General features: G+C 38.5%; 1 protein-coding gene across 3 annotated transcripts in view; it reads left to right on the top strand.

Annotated features, from left to right (window-relative positions):
• The window catches only part of ACSL4 (acyl-CoA synthetase long chain family member 4), a 79598-nt gene extending 54258 nt beyond the window's left edge, over positions 1-25340 (top strand). For all 3 annotated transcript variants that reach the window (XM_038588058.1, XM_038588057.1, XM_038588056.1), the window contains exons 10-16: positions 1362-1501; positions 2416-2588; positions 4836-4910; positions 7685-7876; positions 9104-9218; positions 13225-13382; positions 22400-25340. In XM_038588058.1, the coding sequence (XP_038443986.1) occupies positions 1362-1501; positions 2416-2588; positions 4836-4910; positions 7685-7876; positions 9104-9218; positions 13225-13382; positions 22400-22557 (1011 nt within the window). In that variant the 3' untranslated portion in view covers positions 22558-25340. The remainder of the gene's footprint in view (positions 1-1361; positions 1502-2415; positions 2589-4835; positions 4911-7684; positions 7877-9103; positions 9219-13224; positions 13383-22399) is intronic.
• Positions 25341-25657: the final 317 nt, after the last annotated feature.

Genomic DNA, 25657 nt, shown 5'->3' with positions numbered 1-25657 from the left:
TACAGTGTTAGCTATAGTTACCATGCTGTGCTGTACATTACATCCCCAGGACTTAACTAATCTTCTACCTGTAAGTTTGTACTCTTAGACCAATATCTCCTATTTCTGCCACCCTCTTGCTTCTGGCAACCACCAGTCCACTCTCTGTTACTGAGTTTGGCTGTTTTAAACTCCACATATAAGTGAGATCATACAGTATTTGTCTTTTTCCGTCTGTCTTATTTCGTTTAGCATAATGTAAAAGATGGTTTTGTTGTCTTCATTTGTGAACAGCTCTATTCTCATATTGGAAGAGCCATTCATAAAGTTATTCATTGTAGCACAACTGAATTTACCCTAATGGCTACTTTAAATATTTAAAACCAGATATTTATAAATAGATGTGCTTTGTGCAATAATTCTTGTTAATTTGTGATTAACAAAAACATTTCTAGAAAACATTTAGTGATAGTCTGGGCTTTTTTGCTTATCTATTTGTTTAAATATATTATCTTGGGAGTCACTATCTCCCAAACCTTGTCCTGCTTTTAGTTTTCCAAGGAGCTGTGAGCAAGAATCCTATATTCTTTTTTGTTATCTTAGTTAGGTTCTATGGAAAGGGAATCAAAATGCCTAAATTATAGGGACCTAAAACTCTAGAAAACTCTGTAAGTAAACTTTTTAAAGAAATACTGTAAATCAAAAAAAAAAAAGAAATACTGTAAATCTTTCTGCCATGCACTGAGTCACAAGGTAGTAGTGAAAAAAAGCCATCAGGATTAGATTCACCCTAGTTGGGTGTTCTGGTGCTATTTGAAAATAAGTGAATATATTTGAAAGAAAAGAATTAAAAAAGGTTTTTATGGGGGAGGTGAATGAATTACAGTCCTGTTAACATTAAAAAATTTTTATTATTTTTTTAAAATTATTTATTTATTTATTTACGATAGTCACACACACACACACACACAGAGAGAGAGAGAGAGAGAGAGAGAGAGAGAGAGAGAGAGAGAGGCAGAGACATAGGCAGAGAGAGAAGCAGACTCCATGCACTGGGAGCCCAACGTGGGATTCGATCCCGGGTCTCCAGGATCGCGCCCTGGGCCAAAGGCAGGCGCTAAACCGCTGCACCACCCAGGGATCCCACATTAAAAAATTTTTAGATAAAGTTAGTGTATAGAACTGAAAAACCCCTATACTTGTCCCTAGTCTTTTTGAAATCATGAACAAGTAAATTTAGTAAAATTAATCATATAATAAATATATCCATTGTGCTGAAGACTTTTACCTAAGATGACGTAAACAAGGTATCTTCACCTAAAGACTGTTTCAGTGTTGGTGTAATTCTTTTCAGATTATTGAATATTTTGCTTACCTTTTAGGAAATCATGGATAGAATTTATAAGAATGTTATGAGCAAAGTCCAAGAGATGAATTATATTCAGAAAACACTGTTCAAGTTAGGGTATGATTACAAATTGGAACAGATCAAAAAAGGATATGATGCGCCACTTTGCAATCTGTAAGTACATTTCATAGACTCTGTAGTGTGAGCCTTTAAATCTTCTTGCGTATGTATATCTGGAAACTGAATAAGTAACTGGCAAGTTAATTTAGTTTGAGCATCACCACCATCATCATAAGGCTGCATTTCTCTTTTATTTGCTTCTAACCCTCATTGCTTATATAGCCAACACAGAGGATCCTGAGCTCTGATCTTGGCAATTTAACAAATTTTAATAATCGAGTAAATATTTAAAATTCAATGTTAAAATCTGGCCTTGTGAAGAAGAACTAGACTTTTGAATCAAGACATTTGAGCTTAAGGGTCATTTCTAACTAAAAGTGGATCAAGATTTTATTATGCATGAAGGATTCTAATTTATTGTATTCATAAAACAGTATAATAAGTAGATGAATATAACAGCTATTTAAAATGCAGTGCTGGGGGTGGAGACAGGGAAACATTTTCCATTAAGAGAGAAATAATATCGATAATGTTCTAAAGAGAACTGTAACTTATTTTCCTTTGACATCATCGTTTTCTTTCATTTACTATATGTGAAAGCAATTTCCTGACACTGCACTCTTTTTTTTTGCATTTTTATGAGTTTTTCTGGCATTTTGAAAAATTAAAATATAGTTGACATGTAACATTCCCTTAGTTTCAGGCATACAACAGAGTGATTCGACCCCTCTGTACATTATGCTGAGCTCACCACAGGTGTGACTACCATCTGGCATTTTCTGGCATTTTTTTTCAAAGCGTTTTGTGAACATCTCACTTTGTTAACTTCTTGTTAATCACCACGATGGTTCTCAAACTTAGGTGTCCAACCAAAGTTGAGAAATCTTACTCAGAGCTTATAAATTAAGATGTCACCAAGAACAATGTATGCAGTATTAAAATTATTCCCCCCTCCTCTTTTTTTCAAGGTTACTATTTAAAAAGGTGAAGGCTTTGCTGGGAGGGAATGTCCGCATGATGCTGTCTGGTGGAGCACCACTGTCTCCACAGACACACCGATTCATGAATGTCTGCTTCTGCTGCCCAGTGGGTCAAGGTTATGGACTGACAGAATCATGTGGCGCTGGAACAGTTACTGAAGGTGAGTGTTGGTAACATGGCAAATAATTCGATGTCAGTTGCCACCAATAAAACCCATTTACACTAGCTTTGGGAGCCATGGCACTTTTATATCTCATAAGTAATATCAGATTCAGGGCAAACCTTGAATAGTTGGAGTTTTTTGAAATTTTTATTTGAACCATCATTTGTGCCCTTTATTTTGGAGCCCTGTAAATATTGATGCCACTCAGTCCTCAGAATTCTTCACCCTGGGCCTTTAATCTTTACTCTCTAAATGATTACTTCCTGGGAGAACTACACTCTTGGAATAAAGTATCATTCTTATGCTCCCTATTGAATGCATATCCCAGTCCTGACTTCTTGTTTGTTTTCTCTTCTGGTATTTTCATCATCCTTTGGCAGGGTTTCTCAACCCTGGCACTACTGAAATTTTGAACCAGATAGTTCTTTATTGTTTGTGCTCTCCTGTGCATAAAGATGTTTAGCAGCCAGATGGATACCAAGAGTAACTCACTCCTCCCAGTAGTGACAGTAGAACAACTGGAAACATTACCAAATATCCCCTGAGGGGCAAAATCATCCTGGGTTGGGAAATACTGGGTAAAGTAATATTTTGGGGATTATCCCACTTTTACTTAAACTGTGTCCAGAATCAGTGCCATCATCCCATACCATCTCTCCATCTCACAGATTGTTTGCTTGCACACAGTGGTATTACCATCCTTAAGGTCATTGAAGGCATTAGCTTTGAAGTCATCTGTTTATTTTTCAGTGTCTTTAACTTCTGTTGGGTCCTCCCACTTCTCCATTGGATTGTTCCTCCCCCCTGCATGCTGACTTTGGCATTGAGCCTTTTATTACTTCACACTGCTCTGAGGTAACAGCCTTTGGACTGCTGTGCCTGACTTTATGATATCACTTCTGACTGATCCCGTGTACTTGTGTTAGACACCTCCACCTCAAAGCCTGCTTCATCCCTGGCAAACCTAGCTTTCCAGGCATCCTTGATCTGGCGTCATCATCCCCATCCATTATTTCCCACATCTCCACATACATACCTGGCTCTGCTCTCCAGACAAGCCAATCTCCTCATTCTTTCTCATGTGGGCATTCTTGCTCTCACCTATCTATATTTTCTCTTCCCTTCTCATAGAATGCCCTTTTGGCTAACTGGTCACAGCTGCCTTTTTATGCCCAACTCTTCAATTAAGTCTTTCCCAATGGTTTCTTTAAACAAAGATTTTATTTATTTGACAGAGAGAGAGAGAGAGAGTGAGAGAGAGCGCCACACAAGCAGGGGAACAGCAGAGGGAGAGGGAAAGACAGGCTCTCTGCTGAGCAGGGAGCCTGATGTGGGGTTCAATCCCAGGACCCTGGGATCATGACCCCAGCCGAAAATAAATGCTCAACTGACTGAGCCAACCAGGCATGATTTCATTTTACATTGATCTTTCTAGTCTCTGGGGTGCTGTTGTGCTCACTGCCGGTACCGTGCAAGTGACGATTTAAATGTGTTCTAAGTTGTTTCACGTGCATTTTGGCCCAGGTTGTTTGTAAGTTCACTGAGGGCACAGTCTCCTTCTTTAGATGTTTTCTCTTTTCAGTGCTTAGTTTCACGCTAGGTACAATATTGATGATCTATAATACTTGATGATGCATAACAGGGCATCCAGATTTCAAAAGGAGAGTATCATCATCATCATCATCCTCCTCATCATCACCATCATCATGTTTGGTAATAACAGCTAATGTTTATGGAAAACTTATTTTGTGCCAACAAGTGTTAAGCACCTTCCAAGCATCTTCTCATTTAATCCCTATGGCATATCCCTACAAGAAGTAGGTTTCCTTACTTTCTCCATTTATTAGATGAGGAAATGGAGGCTTTGTGTGGGGTTAAGTAATTTGTCCAAGTTACATAGTCCATCAGTGAGTGGTAGAGAAGGAATTGCAATCTGAATCTGTCTTACTGGAATCCTAGGTGGATAATGGTGGAGCCAGCTCCCCTCCTTTAACAGAGGATTTTGTACTTAATTATCTGAAAGACAGCCTGTTGAGAAGCAAAAATGATGTAACACTGCAATTGACTGCACTGTTGAAATGAAGTTGAAATATTGAAATGTTGACTACACTTTGCTCTGCACTCACAATGGCCTCTTTCTTGTCATCTGTGAGACTCCGGCTCTGACTCCAGTATTCCTGGTTTCCCTTGGGCACAAGTCTGAAATGTGGTATGCTAACGTCTTTGTTACATTTTCCCTCATAGTTACTGACTATACTACTGGCAGAGTTGGAGCTCCTCTTATTTGCTGTGAAATTAAGCTGAAAGACTGGCAGGAAGGTAAGAATTTTATGACAAGCTCTACTGCTTTGACAAATGCTGAAAACCACTGTGAGCCTCAACATACCCAGGCTTTAAAGTGTTAGGTTGTCTGTGGTAGCAAGTGAGCCTCTCCTTCTGCTTATTCCTTGTCCTTTCTTTCTCCTCAGTAACATCTTCAGGTTCCGAAGATGAAAAGAAAATCTCTAGAATCTAGGCACAATGATTGTGAACTTGAGAATACTTGATGGTAAAGAAGAAAAACTTTCTTAGTGGGGCATTCCCTGGGTTTGGAGAAGGAGATATATCCTAACATTTGAAGCTCAACTTTGCTAGTTGGGCCAGGAAATGAAATCCCATGTGTTTTTTTTTTCTTTTAAGATTTTATTCATTTATTCATGAGAGACACATGGAGAGAGGCAGAGAGATAGGTAGAGGGAGATAGATGCAGGCACTCCCTGCGGATAGCCTGATGCGGGACTCTATTGCAGGACCACAGGATCATGCCCTGAGCTAAAGGCAGACGCTCAAACACTAAGCCACCCAAGTGCCTGGAAACCCCAGGTTTTTAGGGGATAGACTGATCACACACACACACACCCCAACCCCTTAGCTCTTGATCCCAGCAAACATTTTCACAGTTGAGACTCAATTCTCCTGCTGTTTGGATAATTTTATTTGTATATGTAATTGCAAAGGGAAGCATGCACTTTATATACATGGGTAATACACCTTTTGACAAATCAGCTAAAGACATTTAAAGCTCTTGTTTCTTTGGAGATATTGTGCTTAGAAGATCTGTTATTATGCTATATGTTGGCAAATCGACTCCAATAAAAAATGTACAAAAAATTTTTAAAAATCAGCTGAAGACAAAAATACATCAGTCTTCCTGATGAAAATTGTGAAAAGCACGAAATGTGTGCATTGACCACAAAATAATGTAACAGCCTGGCCTTGCCAGATAAAGCAAAAGCAATTAAAAAGCTAATCATTTCAAAAGGGAATTACTCACCTTGGGATGGAGCCATAGACAGAAAATTTAATTGACCTTCTAGGGACAATTTCCTTAAGTTGTTCAAACCCAAGAAAATGAATGGGCTCTATCTGACATGAACTCGAAGTCCCTAAAATTGTTTCTCCTCTGTGACTTTCTTATGATGTGTGTTATTGTCAGTGCTCCATGAGCAGACAGCCACTTCTTTATAAAAATGGCATTTGAAAAAAAAAATGGCATTTGAAATCCAGTTGCATTCCCAAGAGTTTTACATCTTGGGCGTAAGCCCTCCTGATTCTTCCTATGGTCATTGCTGTTCCAGTTCTAGGATAGAAATCCGCAGAGAACATAGGCACTATGGGCATGGCTGTATTGAGCCTCAGCATCACAGTTGTTTTATTAGATGAGTTATTTATGAGGCCGTGAAATCAGAGAAAATAACAGTATATCATTACAACTTGGTAAGACAAATTTTGCCTCTAATCTTCATTTTCTGATTTTCTGGAATTGTGCTTTAATGTCCGTTTTGGGGAGTGGGTCCATTTTTGGAAATGTATTTGGAGATTTCCTTGCTAAGAAGGAAACTTTGCTTCCTTTTTTTGTAATATTTTACTTAAATTCAATTGCTAACATATAGTATAATACTCGGTGCTCCTCTCATCATATCTCCTCCCCTTCTGCAACCCTTCATTTGTTTCCCAGAGTTGGGTGTCTTTCATGTTTTGTCTTCCTCTCTGATTTTTTTCCATTCAGTTTCTCCTCCTTCCCTTATGGTCCCTTGCACTCTTTCTTATATTTCACATATGAGTGAAACAATCCAGTCATGAAATGGGCAGAAGACATGAACAGACATTTCTCCAAAGAAGACCTACACATGGCCATCAAGCACATGAAAAAATGCTCCACATCACTTGCCATCAATCAGAACCTGTGCTTTCTATAATAGGAATGAGCTTAATGTTTTACATACAGTGGGTTTTGTCCAACTGCAGTGTTGTCTAGTGTAAAAATTTAAAAGCAGCTAACAGATGAAAGGAACTCTGCTTTAATCCTTTTAGGACATAAAATCCAACATTTCAGGTTGTGGATTCAGGTTTTTTGTATATTTCCCTTAAAGTAAGCTTTATTCAGTAATGAATAGGAAACAAATAGTGGTAAAATACTTTAGAGTTATTGTCAATTATTTCAGTGTTCTCTTATTTTTTTAAAGATTTTATTATTCATGAGAGACACAGAGAGAGGCAGAGACATAGGTAGAGGGAGAAGCAGGCTTCCTGTGGGGAGCCTGATACGAGGCTCGATCCCAGGACCCCAGGATCATGACCTGAGCCAAAGGCAGAGGCTCAACCCCTGAGCCACCTAGGTGCCCCAATAAAAATTTAAATAAAATTTAATAACAAAATAATAAAATCTCCTTAGGAAAAAAATCTGAAATGCATTAATATCGGCATATTAGTAATTATAACAGCTTCAAGTGTTAACCTTCTTGGGGGTACTTTTGTCTTAACAGAGTTCTGTGAAGCCCAACTTCTAATGATATTCTAAGTGTGAAATTTTTTGGTTGTTGGGAATGTTTGCATAGGTGGTGGTTGGTGATCATCATTGAGCCTTCCTTGGTACTTCTGAAAGTACAGTTACCCATGATCCTCATGTCAATGTGAATAAATATAAACTAATATTCTCCCATAAAGTGACATAAAATTTGATACGCAGAAACCTATTAGCATAGGAGTTTTGAGAATTAATGCAAGTACTTTTTGTGTTACAACAGTAACTAATTTCATTTCATGGCTTCCAGGTGGTTATACAATTCATGACAAGCCAAACCCCAGAGGTGAAATCGTGATTGGTGGACAAAATATCTCCATGGGATATTTTAAAAATGAAGAGAAGACAGCAGAGGATTATTCTGTGGATGAAAATGGCCAAAGGTGGTTTTGCACTGGTGATATTGGAGAATTTCATCCTGATGGATGTTTACAGATTATAGGTCAGTATGTTCTTTTTGTGAGAAAACAAAGATTGTTCAGAGGTGGTATTTTTTGGTCAGCTACACATGGTGTACTATATAACCATCTACTGTTAACATACCCTACCTAGTATATCATAGAATAGAATTCCTCACCATTTACCTCCCCACTCAAGAAGCAGTGTGGACATGTTACTTTCCCTAGAGGCTATTTTTATGGCTCCAGCGATCCTTGAGCCTTGGAAAATTATAAATCCTTAACAGCAATTCATTCTTCTGAGAATGTCAGTTGGTTTGGCACTGCCCTTATTGAGCCTACAGAAATAGACTTTTAACTCCAAGATAGCCCTATGCTTATTCACTTCAAGCAGGCAGAACCTAAAATAAAAATGTGACTAGTTAGCTGGAAAGGACCATTCTGTAAGGTGCCAGTCAGGTCCTTCTTAAGCCATTAAATTTCCTCAGTCCTATCCTAGTGGTCCATTTAAATCTATCTCTGGACCCATATCTGACCTGAATATAGTTAGTTCCTGGGAAAGGTGGTTCTTCATCTAGAAATTAGATCTGCTGGGGAAATCCCCATAGGACCAGTCCCTTTCCTTCCCCCACCCCTGCCCCCCTTTTTATGGGTCCTTATTTGCACTGGAATCAAAGGCAGTTTCTGTTGGCACCTAGAATGGGTTACCAGGCTACGGATAGGCAAGTTGGCACTCAACTCAAAGTTGTAAGGCAACCAATTCAGGCTGTGCCATCCTGTGCCAGGAGCACTGTCATTTTAACAAGATCATGTCGTATATGGAAAATGGAGAATGAACGTTTATTACCATGTTCTGTATACCAGACATGGTGCTACATGCTTGTATGAGGTAGGTATCAGTATCTCTGATAAAATTGAGGATTGGGGAGGTCACCTGACCTGCCCAGGCTCACATAGCTTGTAATGGGCAGAGCTGTTATCCAAAAATTATGCTCCAGGATCCTGTTCCTTCTATTAAGTCTATTATGGTATTTAAGATTATAATAAGATATTGAAGCATTCTGTATGGGGTAGAACATTTGAGCCAGTACTTCTTCAGCTAGGTATTTTCTTTTTAATTGATGTGTATGGACAAGCATTATATATAACATGATTTTAGGAGAAGTATCTTTGTGAATAAATATTAAGGCAGTGAGACTGAAAGAAAATCAGAATTGTGCACACCTTAAGAAAACAGACTGTGGATAACATTCTTCACAACTGACGTCTAGATCGTAAGAAAGATCTGGTGAAGTTACAAGCAGGAGAATATGTATCTCTCGGGAAGGTGGAAGCTGCACTGAAGAACTGTCCACTCATTGACAACATCTGTGCTTTTGCCAAAAGGTAATTTTAAAAGTTGCATTTGTGCTTCCTTATACTTAGAGTAAAAGGACAACTGGAAAACATTTTGATCACTCATAATCATAAGATAAATAACATTTCATCAGCTTTGGGGAATGTGACATATTTATGAAAGTTCAACAGCTTGAAGATCATTTGAGATGATTCAGACATTTTCACTAATTCTTTTCTTTTTAAGATTTTATTTATTTATTCATGAGAGACAGAGAGAGAGGCAGATATATAGGCAGAGGGAGAAGCAGGCTCCATGCAGGGAGCCTGATGTGGGACTCGATCCCGAGTCTCTAGGATCACACCCTGGGCTGAAGGCAGGCGCTAAACTGCTGAGCCACCCATGCTGCCCTTCACTAATTCCTTGACACCAACTGTGTTTTGCCATAAATACTTAGTTAGCCATGCCAGAAAACTTACTTCACTTAACATCCTTAACGACTGAGATAAGTTGTTAAGTAATTTTCCTAAGAACATAGCTGGTACAAGTTTTCTAAATCAAATACCTAAGAGATTGGGCCATTTTCTTGATATGTTAATAGAATTCATATTTATGGGCTTTATCACACCCTTTAAAAAAACCATAATTGTAAAAAAAATCCCACAGAACATAAAAGTCATCTTTTTTTTTAAAAAAAAAAAGGTTTTATTTATGTATTCATGAGACACACACACAGAGAGAGAGAGAGAGAGGCAGAGACACAGGCAGAGGGAGAAGCAGGCTCCATGCAGGAAGCCGGATGTGGGACTTGATCCCAGGGCTCTAGGATCACGACCTGAGCCAAAGACAGACGTTCAACCACTGAGCTACCCAGGCATCCCTAAAAGTCATCATCTCAGCCATTTCTAAGTATACAGTTGACTAGTGTTATGTATGTTCACATAATTGTGCAGTTAGTATCTGGAACTTGTTATCTTGCAAAACTGAAACTCTAGCCACTAAACAACTCCCCATTTTCCCTGGACCCAGTCCCTGGCTCCCACCAATTCCTTCCTGTTTCTGTGAATTTGACTAGTCTACATGCCTCATCTAAATAGAATCCTACAGTTTTTGTCTTTTTGTGACTAGCTTCTTTCACTCAGTATAATGTCCTTAGGGTTCATCTGTATTGTACCAGGTGTCAGAACCTCCCTTCCTTTTTTGAGCTGAATAATGTTCCATTGCATGTATAGACCATATTTTGTATATCCATTCATCCAATGATGGACAACTTTGGTGGCTTCCACCTCTTGACTATTGTGAATATTACAGCTCAGAACATGGGTATACAAATAATTCTTTAAGGTTCTACTTTCAGTTCTTTTGGGATTTTTTTTTTAACTATTCAAGAATTTTATTGGGGCTGCTCTGAGCCCCTCACAGTGTTACAGGAGCCCATAGGTCTTGATGTTGCCTTAGCTCCCTGGGGATTCAGGGGGTGGAGAAGGCAGGAGGACCAGCCTTTCTGGGAGAGAGAAGGCCCTTTTTGGGGGCTAAGACCAGATGGTGGAGCAGTGGGAGACTGAGGATGAACAGGGCCTGCTGGGAGCTGGAAGGGGATGAGGCCCACTTTCTGGAGTGTGGAGGTCATGGACTGTTGGCTTTGTCATGGGCAAGTGGCAACGGGAGGCACTTGAAGTCAGGAAGAGCGGATGGGTGGTGTCTCCTGGGCACTGAACATGGAGATTGCCAGATATGGGATTGCCAGAGGATACAGCAGTTCTACTTTTATTTTTTTAAGGAACCGCCATACTATTTTCCACAGCAGTGGCACTATTTTTTACATTCCTGCTAGTACTGCACAAGCATTCATTTTCTCCACATCCTCACCAACACTTGTTCCTATTTTTTTGATAGGAGTCACCATAATGGGCGTGAGGGGATATCTCCCCACTTAATGATTTTTTTTCATATGCTTGTCATATTTTTTCATATGCTTGTTGGCCATTTCTGTATCCTCTCTGGAGAAATGTCAAGTCCTTTGCCCATTAAAGATTTTTTTCTCCCTTCTTTCCAGTTATACAATATAGTGTTACCCACTGTAGTCACCATGCTTTACATTAGACCCTCAGACCCTATTTATCTTCTGGCTGAAAGTTTGTACCCTTTTATCAACCTGTCCCTATTTCCCCCAGCCCCTGGCAACCACTTTTCTACTCTGTCTCTGAGTTTCACTATTTTTTTCGGTAAGATTCCACATATAAATGATACCATGCAGTATTTATCTTTCTCTGATTTATTTCACTTAGTATAACACACTCAAGATTCATCTATGTTGTCACAAATGGCAGGATTTTCTTCTTTCTCATAGCTGAATGATGCTTCTTTGTGTGTGTATATATAACACATGTCCTTTATTCATTCATCTATTGATGAACACAGGTTGTTTCTATATCTTGGCTTTTGTGACACTTGCTGCAGTGAAGTGGGAATGTAGATATCAATTCAATGTCTTTTCATATCCTCTGGATTTGTATTTCTTTGTCCAAACAATTGGATTGTTACATCATACATTAATTCTGTTTTTAATATTTGAGGAACATCCACACTGTTTTTTATAATGGCTGAGCCAATTTCCATCTCCACCCAGCAGTGCACGAGGGTTCCCTTTTCTCCACATCCAAGCCAGGACTTATTAGCTCTTGTTGTTTTGATGATAGCCATTCTAACACATGTGAGATGATATCTTATTGTGGTTTTGAGCTGCACTTATTTCCCTGATGATGAGTGATGTTGAGGACCTTTTCATAGGCCTGCTGGCCATTTGTATGTCTTCTTTGGAAAAATGTCTACTCAGTTTCTCTGCCCATTTTTTAATTGGATTTCTTTCTCTTGAGGGACTTTTTCATATATGTTGGATATCAACCCCTTATTAGATAAATGATTTTCAAATATTTCTCTCCCATTCTGTAGGTTGCCTTTTCATTTTTTTAAAGATTTATTTATTTATTTGAGTGAGAGAGGGTGGGAAGGGGCAAGAGAGAGGGAAAGAGAGACCCTCAAGCCGACTCTGGACTGAGTGTGGGCCCAACACAGAGCTCAGTCTACGACCCTAGGATCATGACTTGGGCCAAAATCCAGAGTCGTATGCTTAGCTGACAGAGCCACCCAGGCACCTGGGCAGGTTGCCCTTTCATTTCATTGATGCTTTCCCTTGCTGTGCAGAGCATTTTAGTTTGAAATAGTCCCACTTGTCTGTTTTTGCTTTCATTGCTTTTGTTTTTTGGTGCCAAATCCAACAGTACACATTGTCAAGATTGATGTCAAGTGCTTACCCCATACTCTTTTAGGAGTTTTACAGTTTCAAGTGTTTGTTTTAGTTGGGTTACTTGGGGTTTCTTTTTTGTTATTGAGTTACAGAAATCCTTTATATATTCTGGATAATAACTTCTTATCAGAGAAGTGGTTCACCACTCACTATTTTCTTCAGTTCCACAGATTGACTTTTCACACTATTGACTGTATCCTTTGATATGTTGAAAATTTACATTTTTGTTGTACCCGCATTTATCAGTTTTTTTCATTTGTTGCCTATGCTTTTGGTGTCCTATCCAAGGAAGCACTGTCAAACCCAGTGTCATGAATCTTTTCCCCTGTATTGTCTTGTAGACATTTTATAATTTTACCTCTTACATATTTAGGTTCTTGATCCATTTAGAGTTAATTTTTGTGTATGGTATGGCTAAGTCTACCTTCACTCCTTTGTATATGGATATCTGATTCTCTGAACACCATTTGTTGAAGAGACTGTCCTTTCCCCATTGAGTTGTGATGGCACTGTTATTGAAGTTCATTCAACCATATATATATGCAGGGGTTTATTTCTGGGCTTTCTGTTCTATCCATTGGTTAAATGTCTTTATGCTAGTACAGTGGGTTTTATTACATCTTAATGAAACTGTAACACACAAGAGAATTATGTATTTGGAATTATGTGTACTGTTCCAGTCAATAACTTATAAATAATTGTTCTCAACATTTTAATTTCAATTTTGTGGTTTTTCTCTAATTTTTTAGCGATCAGTCCTATGTGATTAGTTTTGTGGTTCCTAATCAGAAAAGATTGACACTTTTGGCACAGCAGAAAGGTGTGGAAGGATCTTGGGTTGATATCTGCAATAACCCTGCCATGGAAGCTGAAATACTGAAAGAAATTAGAGAAGCTGCGAGTGCCAGTAAGTAAGAAATTGCTTGTCTGTTGAAGTCCCTAGAAGTCATTTTTTAATGATGTTTTGTGCATTAGGCTCTTTGAGGTGTCTATTTAATTATTTTGTTTTAATAATAAAATACAGGGTTTTTAAAACCTGCATCTTGAAAAAAATTATATATGTAGAAAACGATCTTGTATAAAATTATATATATACACATTCTATGTATTCTATGTATTCTATATATTATGTATATTATATATAATGTATATATTATATACATATATATTATATACTATATGTTATGTATATATAATGTATATATTATGTATATATTATGTATGTATTCTATGTATTATATTCTATATATAGGATATATTATATTCTATAGTATATTCCATGTATTATACATGAATTCTATGTATTCTATGTATTATATAATTATATGTTCTATGTATGTACATATATATATTATAATTGTATGTTGGAAAGATCTTTAAATGTTGTATAGTAGAATAGCCTATCCAGTTCTTCATTGCATTTTACAACATCCCTGCTAACTGGTCACCCAGCCTGTGTTTGGAATGGGCTATCTTTGTCCTGCTAGTTGATAATGAGGTGCCCTGGTGCAGAGCTCTAATGGCTTGTCATTATGTATACCAACTTGATATGGGCCCTTTCTATCCATAGATCTCTGTCCTTCAGTTCTGGGAAATATCCATTTATCTTTGTTTGCTTGCTCTTCTTTTTATAGATTTTCTCCCCCAGGTTTTGTGTTTGTGTCTTTATCTGGGACTCCTTTCACCTGACTGTGGGAGCCTCCTGCCTTCATGCTCTAGTTTTATTACCTTTTATCTTCTTTTGTTTTCTCTCTCATCCTTTTTGTTTTACATTCTGGCAGAGGCCCTCCAGTTTCTCATCTCTTCTGTTTGTTGAAGTTCCAACTTCTAGAATTTTGAAAGCTCTTTCCTACCTTCTCCATATTCTTTTTAAAAATTTTTTTAAAAAAAGATTTTAGTTATTTATTTATGAGAGACACACAGAGAGAGGCAGAGACATAGGCAGAGGGAGAAGCAGGCATCCCCATGGGGAGCCCAATGTGGGACTGGATCTTAGGACCCCGGGATCACGCCCTGAGCCAAAGGCAGATACTCAAACATTGAACCACCCAGGTGTTCCTTCTCTGTGCTCTTCTGATCACATCCTGTTGCTGTCATGAGTGCGGTCGGTGTGTTGTCTCTGACTCCCCCGAGGGTTTCAAGGGGCTCCTGTTCTGAAGCATTCTTCCCCTGTTGTCTGTTCCCCCCAAGTCCTGTTTCCTGCGTGCTTGGCCACAGCCTCTCCTATACCTGTGCCCCCTTGTCTGGCCACTCATGCTTCAGAACGAACCATTAGAACCCTGTTTGGAAAGCTTACTGGGCTTCACTGACAGGTGATTCAGTGTCTTAAATCAACCCATTTCTGCCAAGAAGACTTCTTGAGTCTCCTGCCTGGAGGCTCTTAGCCTGACCTGCCCCTTCCAGGAGCCAAAAACAGGACACTGGAAAGACACTGGGTGTGGGGTGGGTGGCTCTTACCCCACAACCACCTTGTTTTTTCAGCTTTACTCCCTCTGGTATTCTCAGAGTCCAGTCTCTCTCTCGAGGTCAGCCTTCCCAAAAACTAAACCTGCCTGCCTGCCTATCTGTCTGTCTATCGGCAGCTAGCTTTTAGCTCCCTCGACCCTCCATCAGTTACTGCTATTCTCTTTGCTTTGGATATTCCAAAATTTTCTGTGAACTCTCATCCAGTGTCCCCTCTCTCTCATTTCAGCTATTTCCTTGCTGTTAATACCTTCTTTTAATTTTAAAAGTTATCTTAAACTGTGTAAATTATTTTCTAAGGGAACAGAGAGAAACGGTGAGCTCTTCATGTTTAAGAGGATGCTAGCGACCTAGTTTTAACCTTGTTGCTTCCCCTCCTAAAAAAATGAAAACCTCGCTTTTCTGATGAGGTGTTATGTTACATTCATCATAAAATACTAGACAGTGCAGAAAATCAATAAAGGAGGAAGTAAAAAAAATCACTTTATAGTACTAGTCTTTGGGTGTTAATGTTACACTCTTTCCAGTATCCATACCCAACCCATCAGCATCAGTGACATGTTTCTAAGTCTGTAGATACAGAATTGCATTGTCATTTTTAATAGTTTTCTGGTATAGGAGTAGCCACTTGAGTCTTTGTTGGACTTTTTTTTTTTTTTTTTTTTTTCTCTTTGTTGGACTTTTAAGGTGAGTTCCTTTCTCTGGGCCCCATTGTAAACAAATATAACACATATCTTGCATATTCACTTATTTACTTATTTATTTTTTTAGTATGAATCCCTAGTAAGGGAATTTTTGAGGCAAGGAAAATGTATATTTTAAAGGCTTTTTTCCCCGCTCTGTTGACACATAACTTTCTTGTCCCCCAGAAAAGCTAGTTTATACTTTTATCAGAGATACACAAACCAACCCCTATTTCTCTAACTAGGCTACTAGAATTTATTCTTTTAAATTTACTATTTAGGTTCCACTTATTAGTTTTTAATATTAGTTACTGGGTTGAAGTTAAAAAACTGTTTTTCCCCAAGAAGAAATACTTTTTAAGATTCTATTTATTTATTTGAGAGAGAGAGAGAGAGAGAGAGAGAAAGAGAAAGAGCACGTGCAAGTCTGAGCAGGGACAGAGGCAGAGGGAGAAGGAGAAGCTGACTCCCCGCTGAGCAGGGAGCCCAAAGTAGAGCTCAATCCCAGGATCCTGAGATCATGACCTGAGCCCAAGGTAGATGCTTCACTGACTGAGCCACCCAGGCACCCCCCCAAAACAGAACATTCTTATAGTTAACTTTGGACACTATAAAGGTTCAAATAACAGATGCCTATTAACATAACCAGATTCAAAATTAAGTTACTTTATGATCATAAAGACAAGGGCTTAATGTTTTTTTCTTAAATATGGCTTTATCAGTTATAGTACCATTGATAAACCATAATTTTTATATTACTGTCACCAGGCTACCAGAATATTCTTTGATAGAGATCTTAATTTTTTAATGTGGTATTCCAAAAAGTATTTTAGCCAATAGGCTGTTATTCTGAGTCACTCTCCGAATGTACTAATGGGTAAAATGCAACTTGAGTAATTTGTCCTTGTATGTTTCACTGTAAAAGCAATAATGGGGAAAGTCAAACTGGATCACAATCAGGTGAAAAATGGAGTAAAATTCTAGGACCTGTGGGGTCCTCATAACTTTCTTAGACTGAGGCACGAAATCAAACAATGATTTGGATAATATACAATAATTATGGGCTTCAACATATAAGTCCTAGTTGCCCTGTGCCACAAAACACTTACCTTGCCAATCTTTTGCTTCCAATGATTATTTCAGAGACCTAATGCAAAAAGAATAAAATAGTCTTGATTGTGTTCAGCTAAATCTGCCTGTAAGCATACATTTTTAATAGAGGGCCTCTTCATGTTTCAAGAAGTATGAGCTACCTAACCAGACCCAACTTTGTGTACCATCACACAGCAAAGCCAATCACTGAGACATTGAGTATACAGGAAGAAAAGGGTTGATTTTCGAGGCAGCCAAACAAGGCTGCCAAGAGGCAGGAGGGCAAGCCTCAAATCCACCTCCCCGAAGGGGGAGAGGACAGGGTTCTCTCTTTTTTTCTTTTTGTTTTTGGGTTTTTAAAAATATCATAGTGGTTGGAAATACACAAATATTGATGAAAATGGCAGGAAAACATAAGACTTAGGAAGGATGGAGCACACACATTGAGCAAACATATATGTAATATACATCCCATATTCACTTAGGTGTGGGAACTTAACACGAAAATGACCTCCTGCCTTCAGGAGGTCACCTAAGGACAAAGTTAGGAGCTAGGTGCAAGCTCTGTGAACCAGTATAAACTGAATGGGGTCTGGGGTTCCTTATCTCTGGGGAAAGAATGCAGAGCCTTGCTTGTTCATAGGCTGGAACCTTACCCATGACCTTCAGTGTATGTCTCTGCACAGGGGGCCAATGGATTCATTAGTGGGGTCTGGAAAGAAACAGTAGCTCATTAGGGAGAAACAGGTCCCTGAAAAACAAGCTTTAAATTTCCTGCTAGTTTCAAACTCATTGATCTCTTGGGCATGGTTTCACTTTCCCTAGAGTTCTGGTCTGCCCTCAATCTTGAAGGAATTGGGACAATGACCACTCTGGCTACTTCCTGCTGGAAAAGAGCACAGTTTAGTGATTGGAGGAATGAAGCAACTTTGTACTTTGTTGGAAAAATTCCTTGTACTTGGCTTAATATGGACATTTGGAGTGACCAGAATATTAGTTCCTTTTTTGATTGTTTTACAATAATATTGGAACGCGAATTTGATTTTTACATATCTAACTAATGTAAAGTACAATAATGTAAAGATAACCCAAATCTTATTAGTCCCTGGAGAATTGACCTCATCTCTTCTAGGATCCAGGGAAAGAGTCCAGTAAAATTTGATTTCTCAACACACCTCTTGGCAAATTCACTGTAGCCAAGTGTCATGCTCTCTGATTTTTATTTTATCTAAATGAGTTCTTACTTTAGAGGGATTATATATACACTGCAATTGTGTAGAAATGGCACATATCCTAGCCTGTTTTGCAAGGATAATATAGTCCAGAACAATACAGTTATCAAACACTACCTTGGCTAACAAATCTATTTTCTTTCTGTTGGGCAACAGTGACGAGAGCAGTTTTGTCAGTGAACGCACCTAAGGTGATAGTAAGATTCTCAATCATATGTTCATGAGCCTGGATTCTCTACCAGGATAAAAATGTTCTCCCAAACAAGCGTCAGATTCTGTCCTCCTGGTAACCAGGCACGTTAACTCCAATGATTCCCATTTTGTTTGATAATAAGGTTTTTTTCATATTAGTATTAGAGTTCAATTTGTCAACATATAGCATAAAAAGGTTTAAGAGGGTTAGTGCAGTGACTGGTTTCTTTATGATTTCCTTGGGGTAGAGAAGGGCGGGGGGGGGGGGAACCAGATCTTTAAATCAGTAGATTTCTCTTATTTTCCAGCTGCCAAGACCTGGCTCCCTCAGGGCTGGTTAGGAGTAATGGGGAGATCTCCCTTTTGGCCAAGACTTTTCTTAGAAAAACAGCACACAGATCAACGTTGTTCCATTGTAGCTGGAGTTGACCTGTTCTGTTCTGTACCTTGGGGAAGAAGTGTACCACATATCTCATGCACAGTCTGAGTCTTGAGGTCAGTTCAGTTAAGCAGCTATTTCATTTCAGGAGGTGGTCTTGCAGGTGGGCTCTCAAATTTAGGCCTATGTTATGTAAGCAATCAAGTAATTAATAAGTGACATTTCTATGGAAACAAGAAAAACACATGTTAATGGTTGGAGCCAATTATGAAGCCAGTGTCTAAGTCCTGAGAGCTGCCAGTGAGAAGATTTCTAGATGTCAGGCTTGAAGCATCTTTAGCTAGAGTGATGGCAGGCAGTGGCCATCTGACAGATCTCCTGGATTGTAGTTTAGTCCCTGGTGTTCTCTCCGAGTGGCTCACACGGCAACATGCAAGAAGATTGTATTGTCTAAACATCGGTCGTTGTAGCAGTTTTAACTTTAAATGATTTCAAGTCAAGGGAAGCCAGGAGAATTCAGTACTCAGCCTCATTTTATAGGAAATGACAAACACCTAGAAATAGTTCATTAGAACTAGCATCTAACATGCACAAAGATTACCACTTTAAAACTAATTTATTTGTAAAATGAATTCATTTTTAACTTAGCCTAATTTTTTACTTGAGTGCAGCAAGAGTAGTGATTGGCCATGTACGTTCTTTTAAATCTCTATTGCTGGAACTTTTCATAAGGAATTTTAGAACTGAACTTTTAATAGCCTCTTGAGACTCAGAAGCCAGGCCAAATATTTGCTATCAGACTCTCCTGCAATATCTATAGATCTGGGTGAATTCCTCCCTTCTTGAGGTCCCTGAGATATCCTGAGGTTCCTGCACCTGCCAGGAAGTGACCTCCTTTACTCACCTGGAATGGCTTCTGGGTACTCTGGAAGCAGGATATCAGGCTGGTATCTCCAAGGGGCTCTACTGGATCCTTAAAGTTGACCTTCGTTCCTGAAAGCTATCTGGTCACATTTGGGTTGATGATGTACATTGCCCTCAAATAGGACATTTTGATCTAAGCCTTAGTGATATAGTCAGTGTTTCCAGTGTTGTCACAAGGAGAACAGGTTTTTGTCATCTTAACAGGGAGAAAAACCAAATTCCAATCTTATTCCATTGTACTTTTAATATTAAAACTAATATTAAAAAATAAAACTAGTATGATCCTGTAGCTTAACTATCCTGGGACTAAAATAAAACTGAAAAATAAAAAAAAAGGAAATGAGAAAAACAGGTATGAAGAATGATAATTTGTTTTTGTTGAAAGATAATTATTTAGTCTTACAATGAAACTGGTTATTTGAAAAAACTGAGGAACAAATCAATGTAAAAAATTATAGAGAGTTTATGAAGGGAAATCTTTGAAAAAAAATTTGGTCAGTCAACAGTTGGACAGTTAACTGACTCAACCACCCAGGCACCAGAAACTTATGATTCTTAAGATGGAGCATGCACATTGAGCAAACCTATATGTAATATACATCCCATATTCACTTTGGGGTGGAAACTTAACACAAAAATGAGACAAAATCTGGCCCCTGCTTTCAGGAGGTCACCTAAAGACAAGGTGAGGGGCTAGGTGTAAGCTCCATGAACCAGTATAAACTAGATGGGGCCTTCCTTTGGCTCTTTACCTCCGGGGAAGGAATGCAGAGCCTCATTTTTTTCATAGACTGGAGCCTTACCCATGACCTTCAGTGTATGCCTCTGCAGAGGGGGCTAGTGGATTTATTAGTGGGGGGTCTGGAAAGAAACAGTAGCTGATTAGGGAGAAGCAGGTGGCTGAAAAATAAGCTTTAAATTTTGTTTTAACCTCATTAACCCTATGGACATGGTTTCAGGTATAGGTAGTATCTATCATAAGAATGCAAAGTAATAGGGGTGCATGGATAGCTCAGTCACTTAAGCATTGGACTCTTGATTTTGGCTTAAGGGTCTTAATCTCAGGGTTGTGGGATGAATGGAGCCCCTGGTTGGGCTCTGTGCTGGGCGTGGAGCCTGCTTAAGATTCTCTCTCCCTCTTTGCCCCTCCACTCCCCCTTACCCACTCATGACTGTGCTCTCTCTTTTATAAAATAATAAAATCTCATTAAAAAATACAAAGTAGTAGTTTTACAACCAATTGTAAATTAGTTGATAATTGATAATCAATTATTATAATCAATTGATAACTACCAGTGGCTTGAAAAACCAACATTTGCTGCCACCTGCAGGCTATATTTCATAATGTAGGTGTTTCTGATAAAATGCCACGTGTAAAATTCTGTTTATTTTTCCTTCCCCGTGCTCTTTCGTACTTGCTGGCAGCATATCCTGTTTATCAGAAACTGGGTAATTGCCCATTGTTCTCTAAATCTTGTGGCACTAGATATTTAGGAGTTCCCAAAATGAAACCTCTCATGTAGCCTTTTCCCCGCCTTTGAACCAGAATTTAGTTAATAAAAATTAAATACAGTGACTTTTATGAATAGGGCCTATGTAAATGAGGAAAGTCATGAAATAAAAAGGTTCCGGAGCCAGATCTGTACTTAAGAATGTAAAGGTTTCCTTGAGATCCTAGTGTGATCTCAGCAGATGAGCTTTCAGACACCTCCCCATAACTGAGCCGTAATGTGTCAACAGAGTAGATGTGGAGAATTCAAACAAGTTTCATGTTCTTTTACTGCTGGTTCAGGTATTATTTTTAGGAATTTGGTTCTCCATAGTTTGAAAGATTATTTTTCCCCCCTCAGCTTTATATTTTTCTCTCTTTTTAATGAGAAATTCAGTAAATCGAATCAAGCTTTCCTGAAACTCAAAAAAACAAAACAAAAAAGCTTTCCTGAAACTCAAGACCAGTATTAGGTCAAAAACTTCCATGAATTTGAGGTTTTGGCTTGTCACCCATGCCAAGTGGTCTCTCAAGTCACCTAGGTTGTTTAGCAGATTTTACACACACAGATGCATATTCCTTCATAATTGCTGTTTTACATAATTGCATATAAAATAAAGCTCCTCTGCAGATTTACACTGCTGTCAAAAGGCTTTCAGGATACTAGGGATGAGCTTGTATTAATAATAAGTAGTTGAGGGACTATAATTGAATTTTAAATTATCGAAGTGCTCTATTGATTGATTCTGTGGCCTTATTTTCTTGCATCTTTCTCCACATGCGCTGAATTGGTTAACGCAGACACAGGATGTGAGGCCTCAAATTCTTATCCCATCAAAGTATGAAACTCCCCATTCCCCCTTTTGATTCTTATTTGACCGTCTAATAAAGCTCATGCAGAACAGTTGTCCAGAGGTGTAGTTTTCTGCAAACAAATGAATACATAGGTATGTGTTTATTGAGGGTTTGTACGGTGGCCCTGTGCAAGGCAGTGAACAAAGCAAAACCTCGGTTTCATGGACCTTGTGTTTTAGTGGGTGAGGCAGATACATGTAATCTGTTCGGTGGTGAGAAGTATCTGGAAGGAGATGTAGTGCCCGAGGACAGGGAGGCAAAGAGGACACAAGGGCCAAAGGGCCAAGGAAGCCGCTTCCGGGGCGCGGCATTTGAGCAGACACCTGGGTGAAGTCAGGAAGTGAGCCACGCAGCTGCCAACAGGGAAGAGCATCCCAGGCAGAGGACACAACAAATAGGAAGACTCTGAAGAGGAGGGGGTTTGCATATATAGCAGAATAAAATGAGAAACTGCAGGCTAAAAGTACATTCAACTGAAACAATTCATGTACACTTTGAGAATTCTACAATGACATTGTAAGGTACTGGGATCCTTACTAATTAACTGGCCTCTCGCCTCTCCCTTCTCCCCTGTCTCTCCCTCTCCTCCTGCCTTCCCCTCACTTCTCATTTCAGTGAAACTGGAGCGATTTGAAATTCCAATCAAGGTTCGCTTAAGTCCAGAGCCATGGACGCCGGAAACTGGTTTGGTCACTGATGCTTTCAAACTCAAGAGGAAGGAGCTGAAGAACCATTACCTCAAAGACATCGAGCGAATGTATGGGGGCAAATAGAATGCTGCTGCTCACTTACAGCCATACAGGAGGTGGCCTGGTGTTTTTTTTCAGCTCTAGAATTTTCAGCCTTGTTGAGCTGTCAGAATATAAGGCGTATATCATTCTAAAGACATGGTAATTAAAAAAACAAAACCAAAAGTGATTAAAATAGTCGTTGAGTCTACTTTAACTTAGTTTTGCCTAGTTCTCGTGAAGAGTCATTTCCCTTGAGCTGTGTTATTAATTTTAGAACAAAAATCCTGTTTTTTTAAAAATTAGCTGAAAATATATCTGTTTTCTTCAAGGAACATATTTAATGTGGAACAAAATAAATTGGAGTCAGAGTCGAACGTAGTTTGCGGCAATTTGCATTTTCTGATGTCTGTTGTCTTCCTAGTTCAGAAGAAGCTTAAAATAGTAAGCATGACAAAAAAAATATGTTTTAACACTACTCAACGCAGAAGTGCTGTAGGACTTTAAAAGTCTCTTTCCAACCATGTATCTTGAAGGCAAAATTCAGTTGTAATATGATAGACAGAATCAACTAGTAGTACCTTGGAAACCATTTTAGGATTCATAATTGTTGGCATAGGTTAGATGAAGAACCATTCTATTGTGAATAATTACAGTGCCCAAAGTCTGAATACAACAACCATTAAACACACCAAAAATACTTAGTAATATATTTAAAGGGAAATTGAACTGCTTTTCTGAAACTTGGAGGTTTTAAAATCAGCGGCTGTCATGATTTGAGTGACTTAAGGGCAAAGTACATTTTCAAGACTATTGGAAATTGGCCATGTTTGTTCAAAAGAAAGGGCTGAGACCAAGAGTGAGGTGATCAAAAGTGAATCCCATGTTAACAGGAAGCCTTTTCTTCATGCAAAAAGGTGATGGCATCCTAAGTCTTTAGAATTCCAACCCTTGCACAGCACTGAACCTGGGAATGAATTTTAGTTCTGAATTTACCTTTGGTAACAGGGATTGATTTTAAAATATCCTCTTATTCAGTGACTCTTGTAGCTCAAGGTCTGTTTGCTGTTGCTGATTTCATCCTTGATCCATAGTTGATTTCAGAAAGCCTTTCATTTAGCTTTAATTTGAGCAAAGCGGGTTATGAGGAATGACTTCCCCCATCTCTTGTTCAAATCCCTGAATGATGACTTCACTTGAATGAAATTGAGGAAGTGAGGGGGGAAGAACACACCATTACCACTATTTTCCTGACTGTGGGAGGAGTTTAGAAACTGGAAATGCTCGATTTGGGCCAAGGGAGGGTCCTCAATAAGGGACTGATTCTTGGGCAGTAATTTGGCATGTGGGCTTCTTTTTAAATCTTTCATTCAAATCCGGGATTCTGTAGTTGACAGATTATCACACTTGAACCATAGTTACTGTAAAAAGCAAAAATTCTTAATACTGTTATTCTTTGCACTTTTTTCTTAATCATTTTATATATATATATACATATATATATATATATATATATACACACATATATATGTTGCTTACATTGCTTTGTACAGATGTGGGCCACCACTGCAACAAAATACATTCTTTTTGCTCTAAGATATTTATAATGAAAATATTTAAATGTTATGTATATGGTGGTGAAAAGGAAAAAAAATAATCCGGTGTTATTATAAGCAAGAATGAAGGTTTTTGTAAAGATTTCTGTTCAGTGTTCTGCAATGTTAAATTCGAGGCAAGCTCTCTCTGAAGTGACAGGTGTGTGAGTATTCTTATTCTTTCCAACTTGCCTTTGAAGGGTGAAGAACCATTGTCATCAAGTAGACTACTATTCAGCTCCTCCTATTCAGGCCCTCCACTGTTGATCCTTTAAGGATGATTTCCTTAGATTTTTTTTAATATGTGAATAGTTTTCCCTTTCGGAATGGTGATTTTAACTATATGAATTGCATGCATACTCCAATATTTGCACCCCGCCCATTCCCATCTCCTGAAAGCTAGAACACTGCCAACTAATCTGTTGTACAGGTCCTTTAGAAACATGGAACTAACACTTAAAGTTGGGTGCTGCTAATTCTTTGTGAAACTCCAAATATTGTTACGGGACCAGGGAGATGCCACTACTCTACCCCCTGATTTTTCATTGAAAAAAAATACATGGTATTATGTAAACCAATCTCTCCATATTCATAGTGACTTTTCAAGTATTTGAGCCTAAAGATTTTAATCCTACATTTTTATACCTGTTGAAATTGTTCACTGTTGTTATGACATGTCAGCCATCAAATGAAATTGTACTTTAAAAATTTACTACAATTCTGTACATTTCTAAGTCGAACACTTGTGACTTTTGCTTTAATGACATGAAACTATCTTGCCTCCTTGATATTTGTATTACTGCTGCTGCTGTTTTTTTTTTTTTTACCCTAGAACAGAGGTTATAATTGTATGGCTTTTCAGAACTGAGATACAGGTGAATGATTCAAAGAGTCAAAAGTTGAGGAGAATAATGTTTCTTTCTGGCATAAAGACTGATTAATAAAAATCCTTGCCTGTGTTTTCCTGATAGCACATGACAAATGTCTCTTAGGTGACAAGATGAGAGAGCAGGTTAATGATTGTGTGGTATTTGGAACTCAGAGAAATATTTTAATTTTCAAATGTAGTTACAAATTAGAACGTATTCATATTTTGTACTTTCTGTTAAAATGCATGATTGCAAGATTGTTACTTCAATTTTTGTGTTTATTCCTAATGAAAAGCTTGGTTTGTTCTTGTTTTTAAGTTTGCACTCGAATCTTAAAAAATAAATCTACTCATGTTATCAGGGCGATTTGTGCCTAATGATGCGCCAAGACATAACCTGCAGGTTTGAATACTATTAGCCAGACTTTATTTATTTATTTTAGATTAGGTGATTTTTTAAAAAAAGATTATTTAAGTAAGCTCTCTACCCAATATGGGGCTCAAACTCGTGACCCGGCGATCAAGAGGCACATGCTCCTCCGACAGAGCCAGCCAGGCACCCCTATTAGCCAGACTTATTTATATTTACTTTTTTAAAGATTTTATTTATTTGAGAGAGAGGGCACACAAGAGCAGGGGGGGAGGGAGAAGCAGACTCCCTGCTGAGCAGGGAGCCCAATGA

Source organism: Canis lupus, chromosome X, assembly GCF_011100685.1.
Source record: "Canis lupus familiaris isolate Mischka breed German Shepherd chromosome X, alternate assembly UU_Cfam_GSD_1.0, whole genome shotgun sequence".
Taxonomy (NCBI): domain Eukaryota; kingdom Metazoa; phylum Chordata; class Mammalia; order Carnivora; family Canidae; genus Canis; species Canis lupus.
This window is presented reverse-complemented; position numbering and strand designations above follow the sequence as displayed.